Here is a 23,851-nt window from a genome sequence, read left to right on the forward strand (position 1 = left end):
TCCTAGAATAATTCACTGCTTACTTTAACATCAATTGCAAAGATTTTCATCATCAGGATACTGTATTCTTCTTTCATTTACAATATGCTGGAGACACGGAAGACACGTCAGTTTTCATAATGTTTATTACAATTCTTACCCTGCTTTCTGCCTTTCCATGCAGATAAATCAGTGCTCTCAATAACCAGAATATTTTTTGTCTGGGCAATGTCAGCTTTGCTTTATACTGTGGACATCTCCTCGCTTTTAGAGAGTCACACTCTTCTCTTCATATCATGATATGGGTATGGCTAGGGGTAGTCTTTCGCTGCTTGTCATTTACAATACAAATTTTCTCGTAGTGAATACAAAGAAGTAAAATAGCCAGAAATGAATTGCTTGGCAAGTGCTGTTCTGCTCCCTCACAATATTATCCATTTTTTGTTTTTCTCGCATTTCCTTCAAACAGATTGTTTTATATCGGAAATGGCATGTGTTCTTAGCAATTTGTCAAGTAACAACCTGTAATTTTACTCTTGTTTATTGTACACAAGCCAACTGTGTGCCAATTGTCGGTCTTGAATTTTGTCTATGGAATTTGCATTGTGGTGACAGCTCTGATAAAGAAGAGATGAGATGCCACATTACATCTAGGCGTGTAGTTGCATTCAGAAGAAAAGTAATTCATTTAAAGAAGCTACATTTCTCAGTTTGCTCGGTTAGGAAGGCAGAAGGTGAATAGAAGGACAAAGACTTGCATAACACATGATTGAATTTAATGAATGTATTATATATTATACTTTGTAGGTTATGACATACAGTAATTACAGATATCACGTCTCTCTATAGTGCAGTTACATGCTATAGGAAGACAGCAGAACCATTTCAATATGTTTTTGGAGGGAAAGAGGAAACCAGATTAAATGTAGATAACCGACATGAAAGTGGCATATGGCTCTCTTAGTCTTACCTAGAACAACACAAATATAAGGCCTAAATTAGCACAAAAAGTTATCTTGCTTGTACCCTGGACCAAAAATAGTATACTTTACAATTTTTATTTCAATGGGGTTCAATGGAGAGTGTAATGTGCATGGGTTCCAACCATCCATCAACACTATGGTAGTGATGAAAATAGCCAAGATCATAACCACGCACATAAAGAGCTCTAAAACCAACCTATAGTGTACTGCAAAATGGTGTCTTGTCTTGAGGGTTAAAAATAATCTTGACCTGAAATGGTTAAACTAATTTTTTTTATTGATGGCTGTAGTGGAAATTTCTGTAGCTGCTAATAAGATGATAGAAACAATATACAGTGTCGCAGCATTCCAGCATTCCAGAAGTAGAAAGTTACTTTTAAAATTGAACTTGTCAATCGTTAATTGACACATGCTAGCATTGTAGATAAAGATGATTTTTTTTGTGATTTTTATAATTTGCAAACATTTGAAAGAAAATCAGATTGATACTTCATTGATACTTGATACTTTGCATTTCTCTTTCACATAAAATATCAACAAAATTAATTTTCGTTTGTGGCTGTAATGTTTACAGATGAGAAAGAGTTTAGTACATTTGCAACCTAAGTAGAGTCTCTCAATTCATGATGCTGCCCCAGATCAGGCCTACCTTGTAATACAATTAACAGGTGAAACAAACTGAATTTCTACACTGCTGCTTCAGAATTTAACATTTTTTTGTTGCGGGAGGCACTTATAAGATGATTTTCAGATACTAAACCCCAACTCCTTGCCACAAAGAATCCACCCACAAGGTGTAGTAATAGAGGGTACATGTTTTTAATGACAGTTTTCTTGAAATCTCCATATTAATAAAATGTAGCCCTGCATATATACATCATGGTCTGATATCAGACATTGACACTAATTATTTTCTGCAGAAAAGCTGTCTGTACACAGTTCTCCTGTGCCTTGTCTGTTTAATCAAGGTCTTATTAGACTATTGGAATTATATATTTCTTGGCTCTGACGTTAAGCCAAACATGTTCTGTTGCTATAAACCTCTTGGCCTCTTTCGGAAGCCTAGAGCAGGATTCACAGATTTAGACATTTGCTTTATACCCAGGGAAAACATTAGGTTTATAAGCACAAATTAGAATGACTGTCTTTTAACCATATTCAGGTTATTTAATATTATGTTGGCTTTTAACTCTTTTGCCATGAACTTAGCATCAAATAAACTGAATACAAGTTATTATCACAAATAGCTTTGAGTAAATTAGAAGGGTCTTGTGCATTTCTGTGAATTGTATATTTCTCAAATAACAGTTAAAATAAATCCATTTTATTTGTTTCTGTTTGTGGTTTAATCACTATTGAACGAATACAACTGTATGCCCTACTAACTTCCATAATAATCAGTTATTGTACTGAAGTCAAAAATCTGTGTCCTACAGTATTCTATCATTTCATCAGGGCACAACCTAACTAAATCTAAAAGATGCTCACATTGCTTCAATTTTTAATAATTGCTTCCATTTAACTTTATTCACAGTGTTCCGTGCCATGTGGTGTTGGGCAGAAGACTCGCGATGTAAAATGTGTCAGTAACATCGGCGATGTGGTTGATGATGAAGAATGCAACATGAAACTGCGGCCAAATGACATTGAGAATTGCGATATGGGTCCGTGTGCAAAGAGTTGGTTCCTTACAGAATGGAGTGATAGGGTGAGATATTATTATTTACCAGTCTCATATGGATAAGGTTGTAATTTTCTCAAAAACGGATCTTTTCATAACAGCACAGTTTGTTTACAAATGACCGAAAATGCCAAGAAATCCTTTCCTGTGCACTGAAAAATTCTGAAACAATGACACTCTGAAGGCAGCATTACAACAAGGTTGGGTCCATATGGGTCATAATCGCAATGGGTTAGGCTCTGTGAGTTTGCCAGAAGGTAACCAACGGAGATACTGATGTACGGCATCAAATCCCATTCAAATGCTGGATAGACAAACCTTCAGAGCAAAATGACTGTTTTAAATCTGCAGAATGTTGATTATTCAGAAGTTTTGACACCTTTTGATTTTAATATTTTGGATGTTTTTGTAGTTTATTTTCTGCAGCAGAATGTCTGTCAGATAGTTTTTGAGTGGATGCGATTTTAGCCAAAATCTGACTTGGTCATCCATCCTATAGACATGTGCTCACTGTCTGGACAAATAAGGGCAAAAACGTAATAAACTGAGTTAATTGTCCAAATTTAGACTAAAAGGGAATCTGTCAGCAGAAATTGACACAATGAACCAGTACCAGTTTGTTGAGGGGAAAATTAACACCTCCCAGATCATGTTTCTTTCATTGCCCAGTGTGAGGTCATCTGCCAGGAAACCAACTTTGAAGTAAGATGTAAATTGGTTGTATAAATCAAGGCAAAACAGAGTTAAGTGCTGAAGTTACTCTCTCCCCATCTTAGTATGCTCCCTTAATTGTAGTTGACTACCCTGAATCAAAGGACATAGGTAACCAGCTCTCTCCTGAAGTCTGGTGCATAATGTCAATCACAGCAGAGGAGGCATTTTTAGACGAGGAGATCTTGACTTCAGTGCTGACCTCTCCGCCTCCATAACTTTATACAACCAGTTTACATCTCACTTCAAATTTCATTCAAATTCATTTTCTGTATGAAAAATTATATGGGAGATCTAAGTGGCAACATGCTAGCAGTGGTTTATTGGGACAAATTCTGCTGACAGGCTCCCTTTAACCTTTGAAAAACATGACATATTTTATAAAGAAAAATGAACAAAACTTCCAGCCTCTAAATGTGCATAACTGGTAGAAACATACCACAACAGATCTGCAGTTGTCATTGTAGATAAAGGTGATTTTTTTTTTAGATTTTTTTTAATTTTCAAACATTTGAAAAAAAATCAGTTACTTCATTGATACTTGATACTTTGAGTTTCTCTATCACATAAAATATCAACAAAATTCATTTTCGTTTGTGGCTTTAATGTTTACAGATGAGTAGAGTCTCTCAATTCATGATGCTGCCCCAGATCAGGACTACCTTGTCATAAAATTAGACAGGTGAAACATGAATTCAAGTTGCTAGATTTTCTGCGGATCAGTAATGTAACCTCTCATTAGAATTAAGAATTTAAACAGTGTGATTGAGGCCTGATCCTTAAAGGGAACCTGTTACAACATAAAACCTGGAGCCCGCAAACAATACCTTCATCTGTAATATATACCTCCCACAGGGGTCTTTTTACCATATTTTTATGTTGCAGCATGAATGAAAAACAATCTTTTATTCTTTTGTAGGATGCAATCAGGTAACTCCCACTTCTTGCAGTCAGGCAAACCAATCTCCTGCAGTCAGGTAACCCCACCTCCTGCAGTCAGGCAACCGTACCTCCTGGAGTCAGGCAACCCTGCCTCCTGCAGTCAGTTTGCTCTGCCCACTCCATACATCTGTTGTCCCAGCCCTATCTCCTAATTGTAATGTCAGTTTAAAGTCCCTCTCAAATTGGACAAAAGACAAGCCAGGCCCCATATAGCGTTTTCAATCGACCTTGTCTGTATGACGTCCCTACAACACCTCGGTATGCTCCTAGTGAGGTTGCAGACAGTCTCCTGAGGGTTCACCTCCCAGACCTGGAGGTCCGTGGTGGATGGAGCAAGACATGCTCAAACAGATTCCAGTCTGGGGAACGAGTGGGTTAATCCACAGCTTTAATGCCTTCATCTTGCAGGAACTGCTGACAGACGCAAGCCACATGAGGTCTAGCATTGTCCTGCATTAGGAGGAACCCAGGGCCAACTGCACAAGCATATGGTCTCACAAGGGTTGAGGATCTCATCTCGGTACCTAATGGCAGGCTACCTCTGACAAGCACATGGAGAGTTGTGCAGCCCTCCAAATAAATGCCACCCCACACCATTACTGACCCACTGCCAAACTGGTCATGCTGAACGATGTTGCAGGCAGCAGATTGCTCTCTATGGAGCCACTCCTTTATTTCTGGTTTCTCGCTAATTGCCTATTAAATTGATTGTGAATCAGTGTTGAATCATAAGCGGACACTTTGTTTTGCTTGGAGTTATTGGGGGTCATTTACTAAGGGCCCGATTTCCGTTTTGCGCCGATTTTCCCTGTATTGCCTTGGGATTTTGGCGCACGCGATCGGATTGTGGCGCATCGGCACTGGCATGCACGCGACGGAAATCGGGAGGGGGGTGGGGTGGCGTGGCCGAACAGTAACCCGACGGATTCGGAAAAACCGGCGCATTAAAAAAAAAATTGGTCGCACGGGCCATACTCACATGCACCACGATGAAAACGATGAACTCCGGGGCACCTCGGCGGACTTCGGCGCAGCAGCGCCACCTGGTGGACATCGGGCACAGGACCTTCATGAATCGCCGGAAGACCCGAACGCTCGTCAGAGAAGCTGCCGCTGGAACGCGAATGGACCGGGTAAGTAAATGTGCCCCATTATGTATTGTTTGAGTGTTCCCTTTATTTTTTTGAGCAGTATATATAGGTCTCTAGTAGTTAAGCTACCTTAATAATGGCCATTTTTCCTGCAGCATTTTTTTGTGAGTTCTTAACTACAACTACAGATAGGTTTTATAGACCTAGCTGAAAATATTATATTGTACACTCGTATAACACCCACAATTGTAAAGAAATTCAATTGAGAGCTAGCAATTACATTGTGTTACTTGTCCTTTGTGAACATTACACAGCATTGCTATTAGTGCCTTTATAAATGAAAAATCAACAATGTTATTCTGCTGAAAGAATTTGTTATTCTCTAGAGAACACTGATAATGTTCTATTCACAGTCTGTTCAGAAATGAAGTGCAAATAATCCATTCATCAGTTACATTTAAGGCACACAGTTACACCATACAGAATTCTCAATGGCTTCTTTAGTCTAACTCATCTGTATGAAAGTCAGATTTTAGCCAGGTAAACAGCATATGCTCCACTTCTCTCTGTAAGCAAATACTGATGCCCGGAATAATGCGATTATCTTCTGTTCCAGTGCTCAGCAGAGTGTGGGGAAGGAGTGCGGACACGGTCAGTCGTTTGCATGTCCAATCACATAAGCAGTTTACCATTAGAAGGATGTGGAAATAATAAACCCCCAGAAACTACAACCTGTGATAACGGTCCATGCGAAGGCAAGGTCGAGTGGTTTACGGGAGCCTGGAGTCAGGTAAATTTCTACTACACACAGCTGACTTTCTGTATGACTGGAGATAGAGAAAGGGCTTATACTGCTGGCTAAATATTTACCCTTCCAAGTGAAAAGCACAAGCCAAATCTCTGTACACGTATTAAAAACTACATTTCACACTAGGTATAATAAATGCTTTCTTGCAGAATAATAGCCTGATATTTACTGTATGGTGGGAATGAAGCAATAAAATCAGTATAAACAAATATGTTTAGCATGTGACAGACCTTAATAAAATAATGGATGGCATGGTAGCACAGTACTACTACGGTGTACAGGGGGCAATCACATGCACTTTTTTATTTAATTCAGTTATACATTTTTTCCCTACAAGTCAATTGCACTTGTCATGCTAGACAATGGTGCCTAATACTTTGAATGAGTCCCTTATCCATAGTACAGGGGATAAGAATCTGATTGAGGAGGTGAGGAAGGGACCCAGAGCTCTCCAGAGAATGGCAGTGCTATTCTCAATATTCGAGTGTTGGGTCAAGCATCTATCCTGATTCTCCATTTATATAGTGCCAGAAATTGCTGTGCTCAACTATCTCTACTCCCATTCACTGCGAGTGAGAGTTCCAGATAGGAACCTCCCTACTATTGAATGATTGTGCAGGGCACATGCTCGTCCTGTCACTCCAGCCTTTAGTGAAAAGGAGACCCCTGTTCTCCAGATTTCTGGGGGCTCTAGCAGTCATACCCTCACTGATCAGCTATTTATCCCCTATTCTATGGATAGGGGATAACTTGCTATCTTGGGACAACTTCATTTTTTAACAATAACAGACCATTACTTTGCAGTTTCTCCTCACTATAGCTCTTGAGAGACGAAGTTTGTAGTCTGTTATCTAGGGGAATAGGTATTTAGTGCCGGAGAATCTGGAGATGGCTACTAAGTGACTGGCTGGAATCTAGCAGTAAAATTGGCACACAAAGTTACTTTGGTTGCTAAGGGCAACAAAGGCATGGGGTGTTTTTGACAGTCGTGATAAATGAATAAATGTGTCCCAAAAGCATTAGAAATTTTCCTTGTATAATCTAGTGAATGAGGAAAGGAATATAAGGAGTGATAATGGGATTTAGGATTTATAAACACTATCCTAAAATTTCACTAGACTAATCTAGACCAGATAGACAGATTGTACATTAGACACTCAGATAGACACAGTGGGGCACATTTACTTACCCGTCCCTTTGACGCCACCAATTCGGAATGTCCGACGAGAATTCGGAGCTGCCGTGATTCACTAAGATCGTGCGTCCAATTTCCTGCATGTGTCACTTCCCCGCTCAGGTCCGCCGGAGTTCACCATCTTCTTCCCGGTGCATGTAAGTGCGTGTCTTGCGACACAATTTTGAAAGTTAAATTCCGCGGTTTGTCCAACTGCCACGGCTCCGATTTGTGTCACATGAAAGCCGGCGCTGATGCGTCACAATCTGCTCGTGTGTGACAAAAACCCCAGGGCATTATTCGTGAAACCCCACGTGTCCAACGGACTCTTAGTAAATGTGCCCCAGTGTACATCAATATATGTATACAGTATACAGCAAATTTTTCAGGACGTTGGACTTTTCATTAAACTAAGTTACCGGCTTATTCACTAGTATTTTGCCCAATATTCATCTGTAGACATGTATTACATGTACAGTTATGCAGTGTCTCTTTTTTGGGGAATATTGTTCTGCCCAATGCTAGTATTTTATATGCAACCACATTGGGTCATTCATTATAGCAATTATCCATTCTCTTAGTTGTGTTCCTTTTCATCTTTAAGCAATGCATATAGCCTAAATACTGTAGTTGTCCAAAAGACTAACTACTATACAAAACCAATGTAAAGATTTACAAGGGTTTTCTCCTTTTTAAGTGTTGAATAGGCTGAGCAGTTTTATACAATATTCGGGAAAGCTGTCAGGGAGTTTTATAAGCGCTTGTTTAGAGCACGGGAGGAAATAGCGTTACATTGTTAAGAAGCAGAAATGCTGAGGAAAATATATTACCTTACAAAATTTCAAGCCAAGCTCTGCTGTGACTTTGTTTTAATAAGCAGCAAAACAAAAGAAAAAGCTCCGACATTAGCTGACTTTTCTTAGGGTACTAGGAGTATTTAGGTGACACATGAAGAATACACAGTTTGGCTACGTCTCAGCCTCCCTAAGGCGACCCTGTTAAGAAAAAAACGAAATCCTTACTTCAACTTCAAGGTTTCTTTTTATTCTTGTATAAAATATGCTTCGTTCAGTCGTAGATGTGCATTAAGGAAAGAATCAGAGCCATGAAAGGTACACTATGTCTTCTTGGTAGGACTGTGGCTTGACCTCAGTAAATGCAGTTCTTAAAGCCAACATTCCACTGAGTTGGCTCCAAAGTGCCTGCTAATGAAGACTTTCATTACTAGATCCATCTGGCACGAAAAATGAGAGAGTTTGCAAAATGTTATACTGATCTATTCTATTGTGTCTTTGGGCCAGAGCTCTCTATAGGTCATGCAGGCTTTCGTTCTTGTACAGCTTAATGTTTCACTCAGCTGAACAAAATAACAGCGGTAGCTGTGGGTTCTTGTATGCCGGTAGCATTTCAATATTGTGTGCATGTGCCTGACCTCTCTTTCCACTTATTATATCGGACTATGCTAATAGTTTTGTTTTATATGAATAGAAGACAGAGCTGATTTTCTTTTCTGGCAATTTATTTAGTGAAAGTTAGAAATTATTTTTATGGACAATTGGAAAATGGTTTATTAGTGCTATTTGTATATATGTGAATATACTGCTATTACTGCATTATCAATATGTATTATAAGCTATTATAAGTCTAAAACAAATCATAGACAAGAATGAAAAAAATTCCATTTATGCACATTGGCCCAGATATATAATATATATATATATATATAATTCTGTATAGAATTATCCACTGCAACCTGCACAGGAGTGAGGCAAACTGCCCGAAGGCAGAATACACCATTGGGCCATTGTCGAGGAAAATTGCACTTCAGAACTTAAGTAGTGCATGAATTCAGGCAAGGTTGACAGCAAAGTTTTGGCTGTGCTGTATTCTGATCTAAAAGTCCCATAGAAGTCACTAGAGTACAGGATAGAGCTCAGTCAGATAACAAGACTGCTGAGACCCGGAAGTCCAGAGCAGATCTGGGGAACTTGCAACCATCCTTTTGCCAAATGCAGAGGTCCTACAACTGGACTGGACCCTCACCCCTCTCCCCATGGTCATATATTTGCTCTGTATATGGTCCCATCTATTAATTACATTTTGATAGTCCATGTATTATGGAGACAAATTTTAAGGGAAATAACTGATAATTTCAAAGTAGATAACAAAGAAGAGGGATTTCAGAGTCCAGATGCCAGGCTGGCTCTATAGAGATTTACACATAGATATATGATGACTGTTCCTAATAAAAACAGATACAATTCTAAAGTGTATTTAGCTACAGTGGAAGCTGCTTAAAAAGAAAACAACCATCTGATATGGCAAAATATTAAAATAGTATTAGTAATTTTGATGACAGATGTAGTTTCTATGAGACCCCACTCTGCTTTTAGTGATCTGTTACAACTGCAGCTCATCGTCATGAAAGAGATTTCTAGTTTGAGATTCTAATTTGTTCCGTTTAGTCTCCCAGGCCGCCTCTGTGCTGTGTATCTCTTTTAGGAAAGAAGACCTCATAAATAATGTATTGAATGTGATAACGCATTTGCTGTTATATATAGTATTCTAATAATCTGAATCAAGCTGTTATCCTTATATTGGTTCCCATAACTGCAGTTTCTGCCTCACAGTTCACATTATTGCTTATTGTGCCTGTGTGAACTCTGAGTTTAATTACAAAAATTCGTACAAATCTTTGTAAATTTACTATTCTAAATAGCCATTTAATATACTGTATAATATACTGAATATTACTGTATGATACACATCTTTTTTGTTTTGTAATAAAAAATTAAGGCGCTCACAGCGCTTAGCACTCTCTCAGGCACTCACAATAAATGAGAATATCGGATAAACCCCAGTGCTGTGGTCTGCAATTTCCAACACTCCCATACTAATAAATAGAGCAAAAGAATGCATGCTTTACCTGCCACTCTCACCGTCAATGAGAATGGGGCACCCGGACTCCAGATTGGTGGGGTCTCGGTCTCCTGATCCATGGGGGTCCATGACTGCCATTGTCAGTAAATTGGACTGCAAGAGTTAGCCTAGCGATGCGCTTTGCATTTTCAGACACTCCCATACTATTGAATGGAGCAGCAGGACACATGCTAGAATTGGTGCTCTCATCATTACTCTCGATTGGACCTATTATTGGCTGTAGTAGTGACCCACTGCAGTGATGTTTTAAGAACAAATACTGTAATAATTTGGCATTTATTCTGATAGTATTATTCAACACTTTTGGAGTCACAATACTGTTGTGTAATTCCCCTCATATTTCTCCTAAAACATCTTTGAGGAATTAACAACTGGGTGTTACCATTCTCCTTGTCGCATGAATGTATCCCCTTTCACTGATACTGTAATAATTGACTGGACTAAAAGATGTTTTTCAGATTATTATTGCATATTTGTATTTTACAAAAAATGCAGTGAAAGATTTTAAACACTTTCCCTCCAGTTTATATTTTTTTATGGAAGTCAATACATGAAATTATTATTATTGTTATATGATTTCATTAGAGAGAGAGTAAACTACGTGTAATGGGCAAATTTACCAGTTAGAAGCTGCCAATTGCTATATATTGAGGTAAAAAAGCACTAAATTAATTTAATTAAAAACAATTATTATTTTACTAAATTATATAACACTTTACTGTTACTATCTATTTACTGTGATTATCTTACGAACTGATGGGCTTACTAGGATTTAAGTCATTGTTATGTTTGGCTCTACTGGTACTCACAATGCTAGTACTATTCATTTTCTAAACATTGGGGCATATTTACTTACCCGGCCCATTCGTGATCCAGCGGCGGGTTCTCTGCAGTGGATTCGGGTCCGGCCGGGATTCACTAAGGTAGTTCCTGCGACGTCCACCAGGTGGCGCTGCTGCGCTGAAATTCCCCCAGGCCCGCCGAAATGCACTCAAGTTCACCGGCCTCTTCCAGGTGGAGGTAAGCGCGAGTCTCGCAACACTTTTTTTAAAAAAATACGGCGGTTTTTCTGAATCCGTCGGGTCTTCGTTCGGCCACGACCCCCGATTTCCATCGCGTGCATGCCAGCGCCGATGCGGCACAATCCGATCGCGTGCGCCAAAATCCCGGGGCAATTCAGGGGAAATTGGTGCAAATCAGAAATATTCGGGTAACACGTGGGGAAAACGCGAATCAGGCCCTTAGTAAATGACCCCCATTGTCTATTTTGGATGCCTTATTGCTTATTTGAGGGGGATCACATGGTACACATATACATGTGTGGCTATTCATGGACACTACGATACTGGTTAGTATCCATATGAATTTCATGTGTCTTATCACATTTTTAGATTGTTTTAACTTACCTTTTCATATTATATACATATATATATATATATACATATATATATATGTATGTCTGTATTGAGCTAATAAAGATTTGTCTATATTTTTCCTTATGCACGCCTTATCTTAGTACTTTATAAATTGTTTACTGGTGTGTTGATAATTGATAATTACATATTAGTGGTGCAGACCCATTTATATTTGGGATTTGATATTTTACTAAAGCAAAAATGTTGTTATAAAACTAATTATTATTAACATCCTTATGCTAGCTTAGTATGAAGTGGGTATACACAGTAGAATTTGCCTAAAAATAATTCAGTCCAAATAATTTGAAGGACCAGCTGCTTGTACTGATGATTAAATATGTTTATCTTTGTTTGTAGTGTGAAATATTAATAAAACATTATTGTGCTGTTGGGTCTTTCATTCCAAAATCCATTATATTATATGTCCTATTAAATTACATGATGGGAGAAGGTGTGCTTATAAATATAAGAATATTTGCTCGTAAAACCCAACACATTTAGAATGATCATGACATTCTTTACTAAATGAAAGGGCTAACTTTTAAAATTCTTTTGCATTTTTAAGTCCAAATATTTTACCAGCCAGATGTTCTTTACGTTTTGTGTAAAATATCCCATATTCCAGTTAAATTTTAAAGGGGCCTCTGAAAAATAAGAGCCTGTTTGGGTGCTTTGGTTTCTGTGGACTAGTTTTAATAAATGTTTACCACTTGGAATGTTTCAAGAAGCCATTAGTGGGGGGATGCTACAAATTCACTAAGCTTTAGGAAGGCCAATTTTTTTTTGAGCAGAAAAGGAGAAAACTTCTGTACCATAGCCTGTGACAACATAAAGATAAAAAACACAAAATAAATAGAACATTTTTGTATTTGTAATTTTATTTGGTTTTTAGAAAATTAGAAAACTACAGAGCATATACAGACCACAATGGGGCACATTTACTTATACACGGGCAGAGCACTTTTAGTGCAGTTTCTCACATTCTAATGATGGGTGCAACAGATTCAGTAAGAACGTGCACCAGAAATCATGAAGCTGGCGCTTCCCTGCACTGGCCCGACAGAGTTCACCTTTAACGTGTGACAGACTTTGCATGTTAAATCTGGTTGCATGGTCCGACTTAGCAACGATACACCCCCAATTTACTACTAGTGCTGCTGCGCCACAAACGGTCGCGGCCATGACATTTGTGGTGCAGACACTTCTTAAATACCCGTGCAAGCAGTTTACACTAAAAAGAACCGTCAGAAAACTGGAGCAAAGCCGTTAGTAAATGTGCAAGTGGTTTCATTGTATATGCCATCAATCCACACACAATTTACAGAAATTATACCCTACTATAAATAACACATTTTGAACACATTCTAAATAGGTTCTGTAAGAGAGATATATACTGCTTGGAAACAAATCAGAAACAGTAAAAAAATCATGTGGTTAGCTAAAATGATTAAATGCAATAAACTGTAAGGATTAAGTGGGGAATTTATCAAGAGATGTCTCATTGTGCATCAGTCTTAACGTTCCCACCAATGGAGCATGTCGCCGGATAAACTGAGAGTCTCCACCGCTTAATATATGTTCTATAACATACACCCACTCCACAGCCACTTGGAGCCATGACAAATTCCCCCTAGTGTTTAATGATTTGCATAATGATTTGTTTAATGATTAGTCAGTTACACATGGAATCTTGTGTACAATTCTGTGTAGGACAAGACTTAATATTGTACGTCATAATAATGTTGTCCTTAAAGGAAAGCTTCCAACAGGATTCTGTAATCCACACCAAAGTTTCCCCTTACTTTCAGGTGGAGTTATTTTGCTAAATAAATTTCTTTTAAAATTATGCTAATGAGCCTGAGGGCGTCTGGGGGGTGTTGCCAGAGAACCTCCACGCTCTGTCGTCTCTAAATTATTCATGTGCCTTTGCAGGTGAAGTTACAAACTCTGTGACTTGGTTGAAGGTTTGCGCATGATTAAGTGACATCGGTTTCACATTTCATTAGTATAATGTTAAAAATAACTATTTCAGAAAGAAATAGAAGATGTAAGTTTCTTTGATTTAGGTTACAGGATCCTGCTGGTAACTTTCCTCCAAACTATTAGTGAAGATGCCCATCTATATATTTGTATATTATAGACAACATTTTCATCTGTATTTAGAGTTAGGTGTAAAATAACCTATACATTTCTACCTTCCATAGTGTTCTGTTGAATGTGGAAGTGGAACCCAGCAGAGAGATGTAATCTGCATTCGCAAATCGTCCAACAGTTTTACAGTTGTGAAGCCACAAGATTGTTCCTATCTGGAGCGCCCTCCCAATCAGCAGTCCTGTTTACTCAAATCATGCGGGGCAAAATGGTTCTTTACTGACTGGAGTACAGTAAGTTATTTCTATTTATCTGAAGTTCACAGACTTTTTCTTGGTTTCATTTCTAGAAACGACCAATGATTCTTTTTTTTCCTTTGGGTGACGTCAACTTGGGGAGAAGTAAATGTAGAAAAAAATATGCTTATTTTTAATGCTTCTACACACGCTTCTACATATTATAGTTTGCTTACTGCAAATGTTTTAACATTTTAGACCGAGTTCATACCTTCATTAATTTTTACAGACACTGACCTTTATTTTCTACAATTTTTTTTTGCATGTCAGTTTTTTATCAATGGTCTACTGAAAAAAATGTAACACCTGTCCTATTTTTTTTCATGCACGTCCAAATTTTTTTGCGGGTCACGGATAATTATAGAGGTCTATGGGTCCACGTCATTTGAGATAATTTTTAATATTGTGAATGGGAAGATGTTGTGAACATTTTGATGCATATACCGCTGATTACTATTCACTAATTATTGCTATTGGAATAAATATTGTGATGCTCTGTTATCTTTAGTGCTCAAAATCTTGCGAAGGAGGTTTTCGGGTTCGAGAGGTTCGTTGCTTGGCAGATGACATGTCACACAGTGATAAGTGTGAAGCAGACCTTAAACCAGCGGACTCTGAACCATGCAACACTCAAGAGTGCATTCCACAAATAGGTAATCCTGTTGGTAAATTGTTCTCATTTCTAATTTTATTGAAGCATAATAAAATATTGCATTGGCAATAAAATATTCTAAAATATTAGTGTTAGTGAATGACCAACAGGTTTATGTGCAAAATTTTAAACATTTAAAGCATGTGAAATAACTCCAATTTATATGTTAAAACAGAGTCCATGAAAAAAAATATATTACTTTGCGTTTGCCCTGGACCAGATGCAGATTTGCACCTTAAAAGTTGCAAAAATAAGAGAGTAATTTATAAGTGAAAAGTTGCACGGAATATCTGGACAATAAAGATACATAAGGCACACTGCACAAGGTGCAGAACAAGGTGTACAAAAGTCGCTGTGAAAAAGTCACAAAAATTGCAAAAATTAGACAAATAAACTAGCAGAAATAAAGATTCACGACCCCCCCATTGAAACCTCTGCACATTGTGAGCTTAGCTTTCCAAGTCTTGCTTTGCCCAGAGGGATATCAGTCAATTACTGCTCCACTCCTCCTGCTCTATAACATGCTTTCGGCAGATTATAATGCAGTTTCATTCTGACAGGTTCACTTTAAGCAACTATAAAATAAGGTTCCAAATAAAACTTTTTTATATATATAGGCATTGCCTCTAAGATGTTTCTTTTTTTCTTTTCCAACAGATGAACAATGCAAAGATAAATACTACAACTGCAATGTGGTGGTACAGGCCAGGCTGTGTGTATATGCCTATTACAAGACTGCTTGTTGTGCTTCCTGTGTGAAAGCAGCGAGCAGGCAATCAGGATTCCCAGGAGGAAGATAACAACTACTGAACCCAAGACAGGAGGCAGCAGCTAAACAGTGACAGTTATTGATCTGACTTCCTTGCCTCTAGTTGTACAGAATAAACTTTGCATCTAAAGCCACGTGGGACTTCATTACCAGCGACATTGCTCTTTAAATTGTTGAAACTTTTATAGGAATTTTTTTAAAATAATCTGAGCTGAGATTTTTTTCACACTATTTTAAACTTGACTTTGTGCACACTGTTGGAACAATACGATACCCATTCTTTGCCAGTTAGAGGAGCCAAATAAAGAGGCACAGATTTGGCATCTATTTTTTTACTCGGAGTAATTGTGGGTATTTTGTGTTCTGTAAATAATCAAAAAATTCTTGTAGTTTCATTAGATGGGGATTTTGGTTTAATAATCTTGTAAATAATGATTTTATATAAAAAAAAATGGAAATGCTGCAGTCTTTCTGCTCCTGTCAGATTCATGGAATATGTTGGAACATAAATGTGTCGGGTTTTTGGTAAAGGATTTTATAATTTGTGGGTCACCGTTTGTAATCTTAGAAGCTGCATTGTAACTATTGTATAAACCTACAAAACGAACATTCATTTAGGAAAATATCCCATCTTACCAGTCATTGCTCCTTGACATGTGCACTGTATATACAGTTTCTTTACAACAGACAATAGTTTATTCTTTTCATTTTGATTCTTTGGATACATTTTTATGCTTTTCTTATTTTAAGATGGAAGATCAGAATTATGAACTGCAGGCCAGGTCACATCCAGATACATTGGGGCAGATTTATCAAGCAGTCTGAAAGTCAGAATATTTCCAATTGCCCATGGCAACCAATCACAGCTCCCCTTTAAAATATTCATGAGCACTGGTGAAATGAAAGCTGAGCTGTGATTGGTTGCCATGGGCAACTGGAAATATTCTGACTTTCAGACTGCTTGATAAATCTGCCCCATTGTGTACTACTATTTTATCTCAATTTGCCTTCATGAGAACTACAGCTGTAATTTTTGCTATCTACTTAATGACATGAACTTGTTTACTTTACACCTTCTCGCATGAAAACTATATGTGCATAAAATGTTTGTATTTTTTTTTTTTACTTTTTCAATTGTATTTGGAGATTACAAAATCCTGTATTTTCTGACAACAATTAAAGAGGTTGTATGAAATTTTGCTACTTATTTTGTTGGGCTGAGTCTGGTACTTAGGTGGAGCCTAAGGCCAGTTGCCCATAGCATGTTTGATCCAAAAAATACGGTCTGTGTACTAAACGGATTTTCTGGACTGAACCTTGTACCACTGGACTGAACTCTGCAAGTAAGTACAGTCCAGTGATACAAGATTCCGTTTGGGAAATTCCTTCAACACACTGAGCGTTTTTCTTGGACTGAACTTGCTTGTCGTCAACTGTCCTAAGTAAGGCTGGTTGCATACTAATGTGTGTAGCCCTTGTATCATCCAGAAATATGATGTAAGGACTCCCCTTCTGCTGGTCGAACTGCAGTGCCAGCATGCACTCCAACATTTATTATACCTGTTTTTCAGTCACCGGATCTGTTTTTTAAAAATATTTATACAAATGAGCTTTCCATTGTAAATATATAAATTCTAGAAAAAGACATCAATCCATCAAGTCCAACCTATTAAATTATACTGTGCTTATAAGGCAAAAACCCTGCAACATTGATGCCAATTGGCTCAAAGAAGGGAACATTTTCTTACTGTGCCCTAATATCTTGGTCAGAATAACTCCCTGGATCATCAATAACCCCCTAAGAGGTCATTAATAAATATATTAAAAAGAAGTGGTCCCAATACTAACCTCTGTGGCACTCCATTTGTAACTTCAGCCCAAACTGAGAATGTGCCATTAATGACAACCCTCTGTTTTCTATCACTAAGCCATTTGCTTACCTAAATACACTAGTCCCAGCAGTATGTACCAAACTTTTATGCGGCACTGTATCAAATACCTTTGAAAAGTCCAGATACACAGCATCCACAACCTCCCCAAGGGTTAGTCTAGAACTTACTTCCTCTTAGAAGCTGATCAGATGATAAACTGATGCACTTATGTAGAGTGAGACACTCCAGAATAGCATCTCTAATAAACCCCTTAAATATTTTTCCAACAACTGCTGTTAGACTCACAGGTTCATAGTTTCCAGGATTGCTTTTTCAGTGTAAAAATGTCAACCCTTCTGGTGAACAATTTTTATGCTACCCAGAAGCAAGTAACACCCCTTTTGTGCACAGTGTTTGACATTGCTTGCAGAAAGACCTGCAGACAAGCCCCTAAGTTAGTGCACCAGAAAGGTAATTTACATCTAGATAACAGTGGAATTTTCTTCAAAATGACAGATTGCTGGAAAACAGCACAGGTATGTTTGTATACCTTATAAAGTGCCCTAAACAGTGGTGGTTTTATTATGGCTGGATGAGGTAGATTCAGTTTAAATTGGCCTGATGTGAACATCGCACTACCAGACACAGTCCATACATAAACGCTCACTCGTTTTTTAATGTCATACATCTCCTTTAATTTATTTCATGTTCCTTGACCTGTATTCTTTTAATGCAGCACTCAGTTCTAAATGAACAATTGAATTTAAAGACTATAGATTTCATTAAAGACCATCTGAATTAACTAGCTGAAATGAGACATGATCTTTGTGTATGATGATTTTGACATGTACTGTATGAACATGTATGAAGACTGAAGATATTTCGCCTAGAGCCGCATATTTATAGACTTGGACTGTATCTTAGTGTATTTGGCTGTTATGGAGTTGCATTGTATGAAGTGCCTATAGTACTAAGCAGTAGTGCTATTACTTAGCAGCTATCAACATTTACAGTTTGGCATGAAAAAGAGTGGCTCTAGTTGAAAGGAAAAGTCCCTCGCTTGGGAACTCCCTCTGTGACTTACGTGAAATCTAGTACAGCATAAAGACTTAAAGGGGTTTTCCCACAAACTAAAGTTAGGCCCTATCCATTGTCTCAGTGCTGAGACCCCCACAGATCACAAAAATTAGGGGTCCATCACACTCCTTGCCGCTAATGATCGTTCTGCTCCATTAATCTCTATGGAGCTGATGGAGAATGGTGAGCGCGGCGCTCGGCAATTTCCATCAGCTCCATAGAGATTAATAGATGAAGAATGGTCATGCGCTGCTGTCTGCTCCTTTAGTCTGACGTAGCGGCGAGGGGTTTGACAGAGGTACGTGGGACACCATTGAACCCCTCGTTTTCGCAATCTGTGGGGGTCTCGGCACTAAGACCCCCACCAATTAGCAAGTTAGGCCCTATCCTAACTTTAGTTCGTGGGAAAGCCACTATAAGTTAACCTGATGAGCGACTCACTGTAACTTTCAGCATAAAGGTTATAAAGCAAATCTGCCATCAAAATCCATCCTGATAAACCAGGGGCAATTACTCATAAACCCAGGCATTATGACTGTGGTAATCTTATTTTTGTTATCCATGGCCATTTTCCTTCTAAGGCTACATTCACACTACAGTGTGGGGGATGTATATACGGCCAACGTATATGCGGGCTATATACGTCCCCCATACACTTCTATGGGCTCACGGTGCCCTACGGGAGCGCTACGTTGCAGCACACATGCGGCACTGTACCGCTTCGTAGCCAGGGAAAAAATAGGACATGTCCTATCTTTTCCCGTATTACGGTGCCGCGGCCATATATCGCTATGGAGAGGGGCGGGGGTGAGCTGAGCTCACCTCCTCCTCCTCTTCCCGCGCTGCCGTGTGCCCGCTGTGCTACGGTGCGGCGGGCTCACGGCAGTGTGCATGTAGCCTGACATCAACTTTGACATGAGCCTCTACTTATGCTGTCACACAAGTGCTGAGGGAACAGGGGGGAAAATGAGACAGTGTAACAGTCTATGAAGCCACAACACAGAGAAAGTTAATAAAAAGTTGATTTTAGAAGTAAGGAGGTGATGGTTAACAAATATAAGAGAATTACCATAGGCACAGTGCCTGGACTATGAGTAAGCGTCCCTAGTTCAACATCCTTGAATTTTGATGGTAGATTGTCTTTAAGCAATGCCCCTACATTCCAATATATCCCCTTGTTTTATAGGGTTTTGAGTATAAGACTAATTCTATTATATAGCAGAAAGCATTGAGTGTCAGCAGTAGCTGGATGTATACAAGTGACTGCCGAGAGAAGCTGCAGGGAGAAAATAAACATGGTGATATAATTAATACTAAATATAATATGTTTTTGCAACTGCTATAGTGACATTAGGCTTAATGTTGGATGCATAGCCGAAGTTAACTTCTTAAACAGAACACTAGAGGTTTGGGCATCTGTCAGTCTGAAATTTAAACAGCGAGGTGGTTTTTGGAATACATTATTACCTAAGCTGAAATTCATGACTTTTATCCTTTGTATAATATTCATTTTCTTTTTAGGCTTATTTCACACATCATCAGGTGTAGAGCTCATTTTCACTGAGGGTCCCCTGATTGTAATTGTAAGACCATGTAAATAATAAACTACTCAACAGTTAAAGGAGCTGATAAGTAGTTACATGAATATCGTCTTACCAATACAACCAGCACCTGCAACCATAAGGTAGAATATATTGTTTAATAACCTGAGACTGTTCTGTTCCTCCTCCCTAGAACATATTTGGCCTTCCACCTTTCTCCTGTGTTCCCCATCTGTATCCCCCCAGGACATCATCCTTAGAACCCCATCCGGTGAAGACGATGCTCCCTCCAGCTTTCCCTACAAAGCCCCCTCCCCCTGTTCCAGATAACCTTGGCACCTACACAAAGGTTAAGCAATATAAAAGTAAAGCAATAAACTACAGGTATATGCAATATATATTTATCTTGTCATTAAAAAAAAACTGTCACTTCTTGAAATGGACAGGTTGGACGCAGAAAAAATGTGCCACTGCAATAAATAAGGAAGAAAGCCTAAGCCAGGTCAAAATGTCTGAAAAAAGACAAATCTCATTGAATATTCCTGTTTTTCAGCAAGATAATGCATTCAGCAGCACTGAAAATATTGTTCAGGAAAAGTTTGAATTATGTAATAAAGACTAGTTCTAGGTTTTGACTGAATGAGAATCTTTGGGTTATGCTGAAAAAAATGATTCCTTATACATCAAAGCTGAACTCACAGGACTTGAAGGCTCTAATGCTAATGTAATGGTGTCATTACTGCTCCTTCAAAGGTCATGTGCAGCCAATGTTTTGATGGGGCAAAGTCGCTTGGGTGCAATAAAGGGTATTAGATAATGTTGTGACTGGTAAGTGCATTTATGAATTGCTACACATAGATATCAGCACCTGGCAGGAGACTACATTTTTTTTTATCTTACTAGAGCCCAATACAAATGCCAGCTGCATAATGATTAACACTTAATATATTGATGGCTTAATGACTTATAACATTATCTAAAATCTGAGCTTAGATTATGGCTTTTTTAAGAACTCTAAGGTCCCTTGCCCATTAAAGATTTTCTTGTATGGCTATTGTCCTAGTCTACATCGGTCAGCTCTTATATACACTCACCGGCCACTTTATTAGGTACACCATGCTAGTAACGGGTTGGACCCCCTTTTGCCTTCAGAACTGCCTCAATTCTTCGTGGCATAGATTCAACAAGGTGCTGGAAGCATTCCTCAGAGATTTTGGTCCATATTGACATGATGGCATCACACAGTTGCCGCAGATTTGTCGGCTGCACATCCATGATGCGAATCTCCCGTTCCACCACATCCCAAAGATGCTCTATTGGATTGAGATCTGGTGACTGTGGAGGCCATTTGAGTACAGTGAACTCATTGTCATGTCCAAGAAACCAGTCTGAGATGATTCCAGCTTTATGACATGGCGCATTATCCTGCTGAAAGTAGCCATCAGATGTTGGGTACATTGTGGTCATAAAGGGATGGACATGGTCAGCAACAATACTCAGGTAGGCTGTGGCGTTGCAATGATGCTCAATTGGTACCAAGGGGCCCAAAGAGTGCCAAGAAAATAGTCCCCACACCATGACACCACCACCACCAGCCTGAACCGTTGATACAAGGCAGGATGGATCCATGCTTTCATGTTGTTGACGCCAAATTCTGACCCTACCATCCGAATGTCGTTTTTCCAATCTTCTACTGTCCAATTCCGATGAGCTTGTGCAAATTGTAGCCTCAGTTTCCTGTTCTTAGCTGAAAGGAGTGGCACCCGTTGTGGTCTTCTGCTGCTGTAGCCCATCTACCTCAAAGTTCGATGTACTGTGCGTTCAGAGATGCTCTTCTGCCTACCTTGGTTGTAACGGGTGGCAATTTGAGTCACTGTTGCCTTTCTATCAGCTCTAACCAGTCTGCCCATTCTCCTCTGACCTCTGGCATCAACAAGGCATTTCCGCCCACAGAACTGCCGCTCACTGGATGTTTTTTATTTTTCGGACCATTCTCTGTAAACCCTAGAGATGGTTGTGCGTGAAAATCCCAGTAGATCAGCAGTTTCTGAAATACTCAGACCAGCCCTTCTGGCACCAACAACCATGCCACGTTCAAAGGCCTCAAATCACCTTTCTTCCCCATACTGATGCTCGGTTTGAACTGCAGGAGATTGTCTTGACCATGTCTACATGCCTAAATGCACTGAGTTGCCGCCATGTGATTGGCTGATTAGAAATTAAGTGTTAACGAGCAGTTGGACAGGTGTACCTAATAAAGTGGCCGGTGAGTGTAGAATTCTAACTCGATAGTCTATTGATATGAACAAGTCCGATAATATCATAGAAAAATGTATCATATGGTATTCTGACCCATGTTGTGCATAAAACTCACCCATTAAAGTCAATGTGAGCCTTAAAAAGGCTCCATGTATGTTTTTCAAGAAAGTCACACAGAGCTGTGAAAATATGAAACTACTTAGATGACACTAGGACTTTAAAAACTGATGGTCATATAGAAATAATAAAATCTGACCAACTCTGATCAAATTGTAACTATTTGATTTGGCACTTGGGTCGTGGGCAACTGGTCTAAATCTAAGACCTGATTGGGTGGATGGTATCTCTTATACTGTAAAAGCAATAACCTCTGACCAAAAAGACCATTTGGTTGTAATAAATATGAAGAATAAGATTATAGGGGCTGACTCTTTACACAAGGTGGGAGTACAGTGTTCTAATATCCCGCATGTGTGCTAGCTGCAAATTGGCTTACAGAAAACACAGTAAATAAAAGCACTCATATATATATTATATATATATATATATGAATGGGCAGACTGGTTCGAGCTGATAGAAAGGCAACAGTGACTCAAATCGCCACCCGTTACAACCAAGGTAGGCAGAAGAGCATCTCTGAACGCACAGTACGTCAAACTTTGAGGCAGATGGGCTACAGCAGCAGAAGACCACACCGGGTGCCACTCCTTTCAGCTAAGAACAGGAAACTGAGGCTACAATTTGCACAAGCTCATCGAAATTGGACAGTAGAAGTTTGGAAAAACGTTGCCTGGTCTGATGAGTCTCGATTTCTGCTGCAACATTCGGATGGTAGGGTCAGAAACAACATGAAAGCATGCATCCATCCTGCCTTGTATCAACGGTTCAGGCTGGTGGTGGTGGTGTCATGGTGTGGGGAATATTTTCTTGGCACTCTTTGGGCCCCTTGGTACCAATTGAGCATCGTTACAAACGCCACAGCCTACCTGAGTATTGTTGCTGACCATGTTCATCCCTTTATGACCACAATGTACCCAACATCTGATGGCTACTTTCAGCAGGATAATGCCCCATGTCATAAAGCTGGAATCATCTCAGACTGGTTTCTTGAACATGACAATGAGTTCACTGTACTCAAATGGCCTCCACAGTCACCAGATCTCAATTCAATAGAGCATCTTTGGGATGTGGTGGAACGGGAGATTCGCATCATGGATGTGTAGCCGACAAATCTGCGGTAACTGTGCGATGCCATCATGTCAATATGGACCAAAATCTCTGAGGAATGCTTCCAGCACCTTGTTGAATCTATGCCACGAAGAATTGAGGCAGTTCTGAAGGCAAAAGGGGGTCCTCCTAGAACGGAAGGGGTTAAGCCTTGCAGAGCAAGCCTACCCCCTTCCCAAGATTCAGCTTCTTGAGGATCCTGCTTTCCTTAATAAGATTAACAAGTTGATGGCTGGTGTCATACAGCTCCCATGACCCAAAACACATGTACCCCAGTACACCAGTTTGGACTATTCATGTCAGAAAAAATTACTAATTCAAATGCAACTTACAAAATGAATAGT

At 39.1% G+C, this 23,851-nt stretch overlaps 1 protein-coding gene across 2 annotated transcripts in view; it reads left to right on the top strand.

Moving 5' to 3' along the window:
* Positions 1 to 18,205, top strand: part of THSD4 (thrombospondin type 1 domain containing 4) — a 450,024-nt gene extending 431,819 nt beyond the window's left edge. For both annotated transcript variants that reach the window (XM_072148083.1, XM_072148084.1), the window contains 5 exons: positions 2,497 to 2,670; positions 6,004 to 6,177; positions 13,929 to 14,108; positions 14,620 to 14,764; positions 15,421 to 18,205. In XM_072148083.1, the coding sequence (XP_072004184.1) occupies positions 2,497 to 2,670; positions 6,004 to 6,177; positions 13,929 to 14,108; positions 14,620 to 14,764; positions 15,421 to 15,563 (816 nt within the window). In that variant the 3' untranslated portion in view covers positions 15,564 to 18,205. The remainder of the gene's footprint in view (positions 1 to 2,496; positions 2,671 to 6,003; positions 6,178 to 13,928; positions 14,109 to 14,619; positions 14,765 to 15,420) is intronic.
* Positions 18,206 to 23,851: the final 5,646 nt, after the last annotated feature.

Source organism: Engystomops pustulosus, chromosome 4, assembly GCF_040894005.1.
Source record: "Engystomops pustulosus chromosome 4, aEngPut4.maternal, whole genome shotgun sequence".
Lineage (NCBI taxonomy): Eukaryota > Metazoa > Chordata > Amphibia > Anura > Leptodactylidae > Engystomops > Engystomops pustulosus.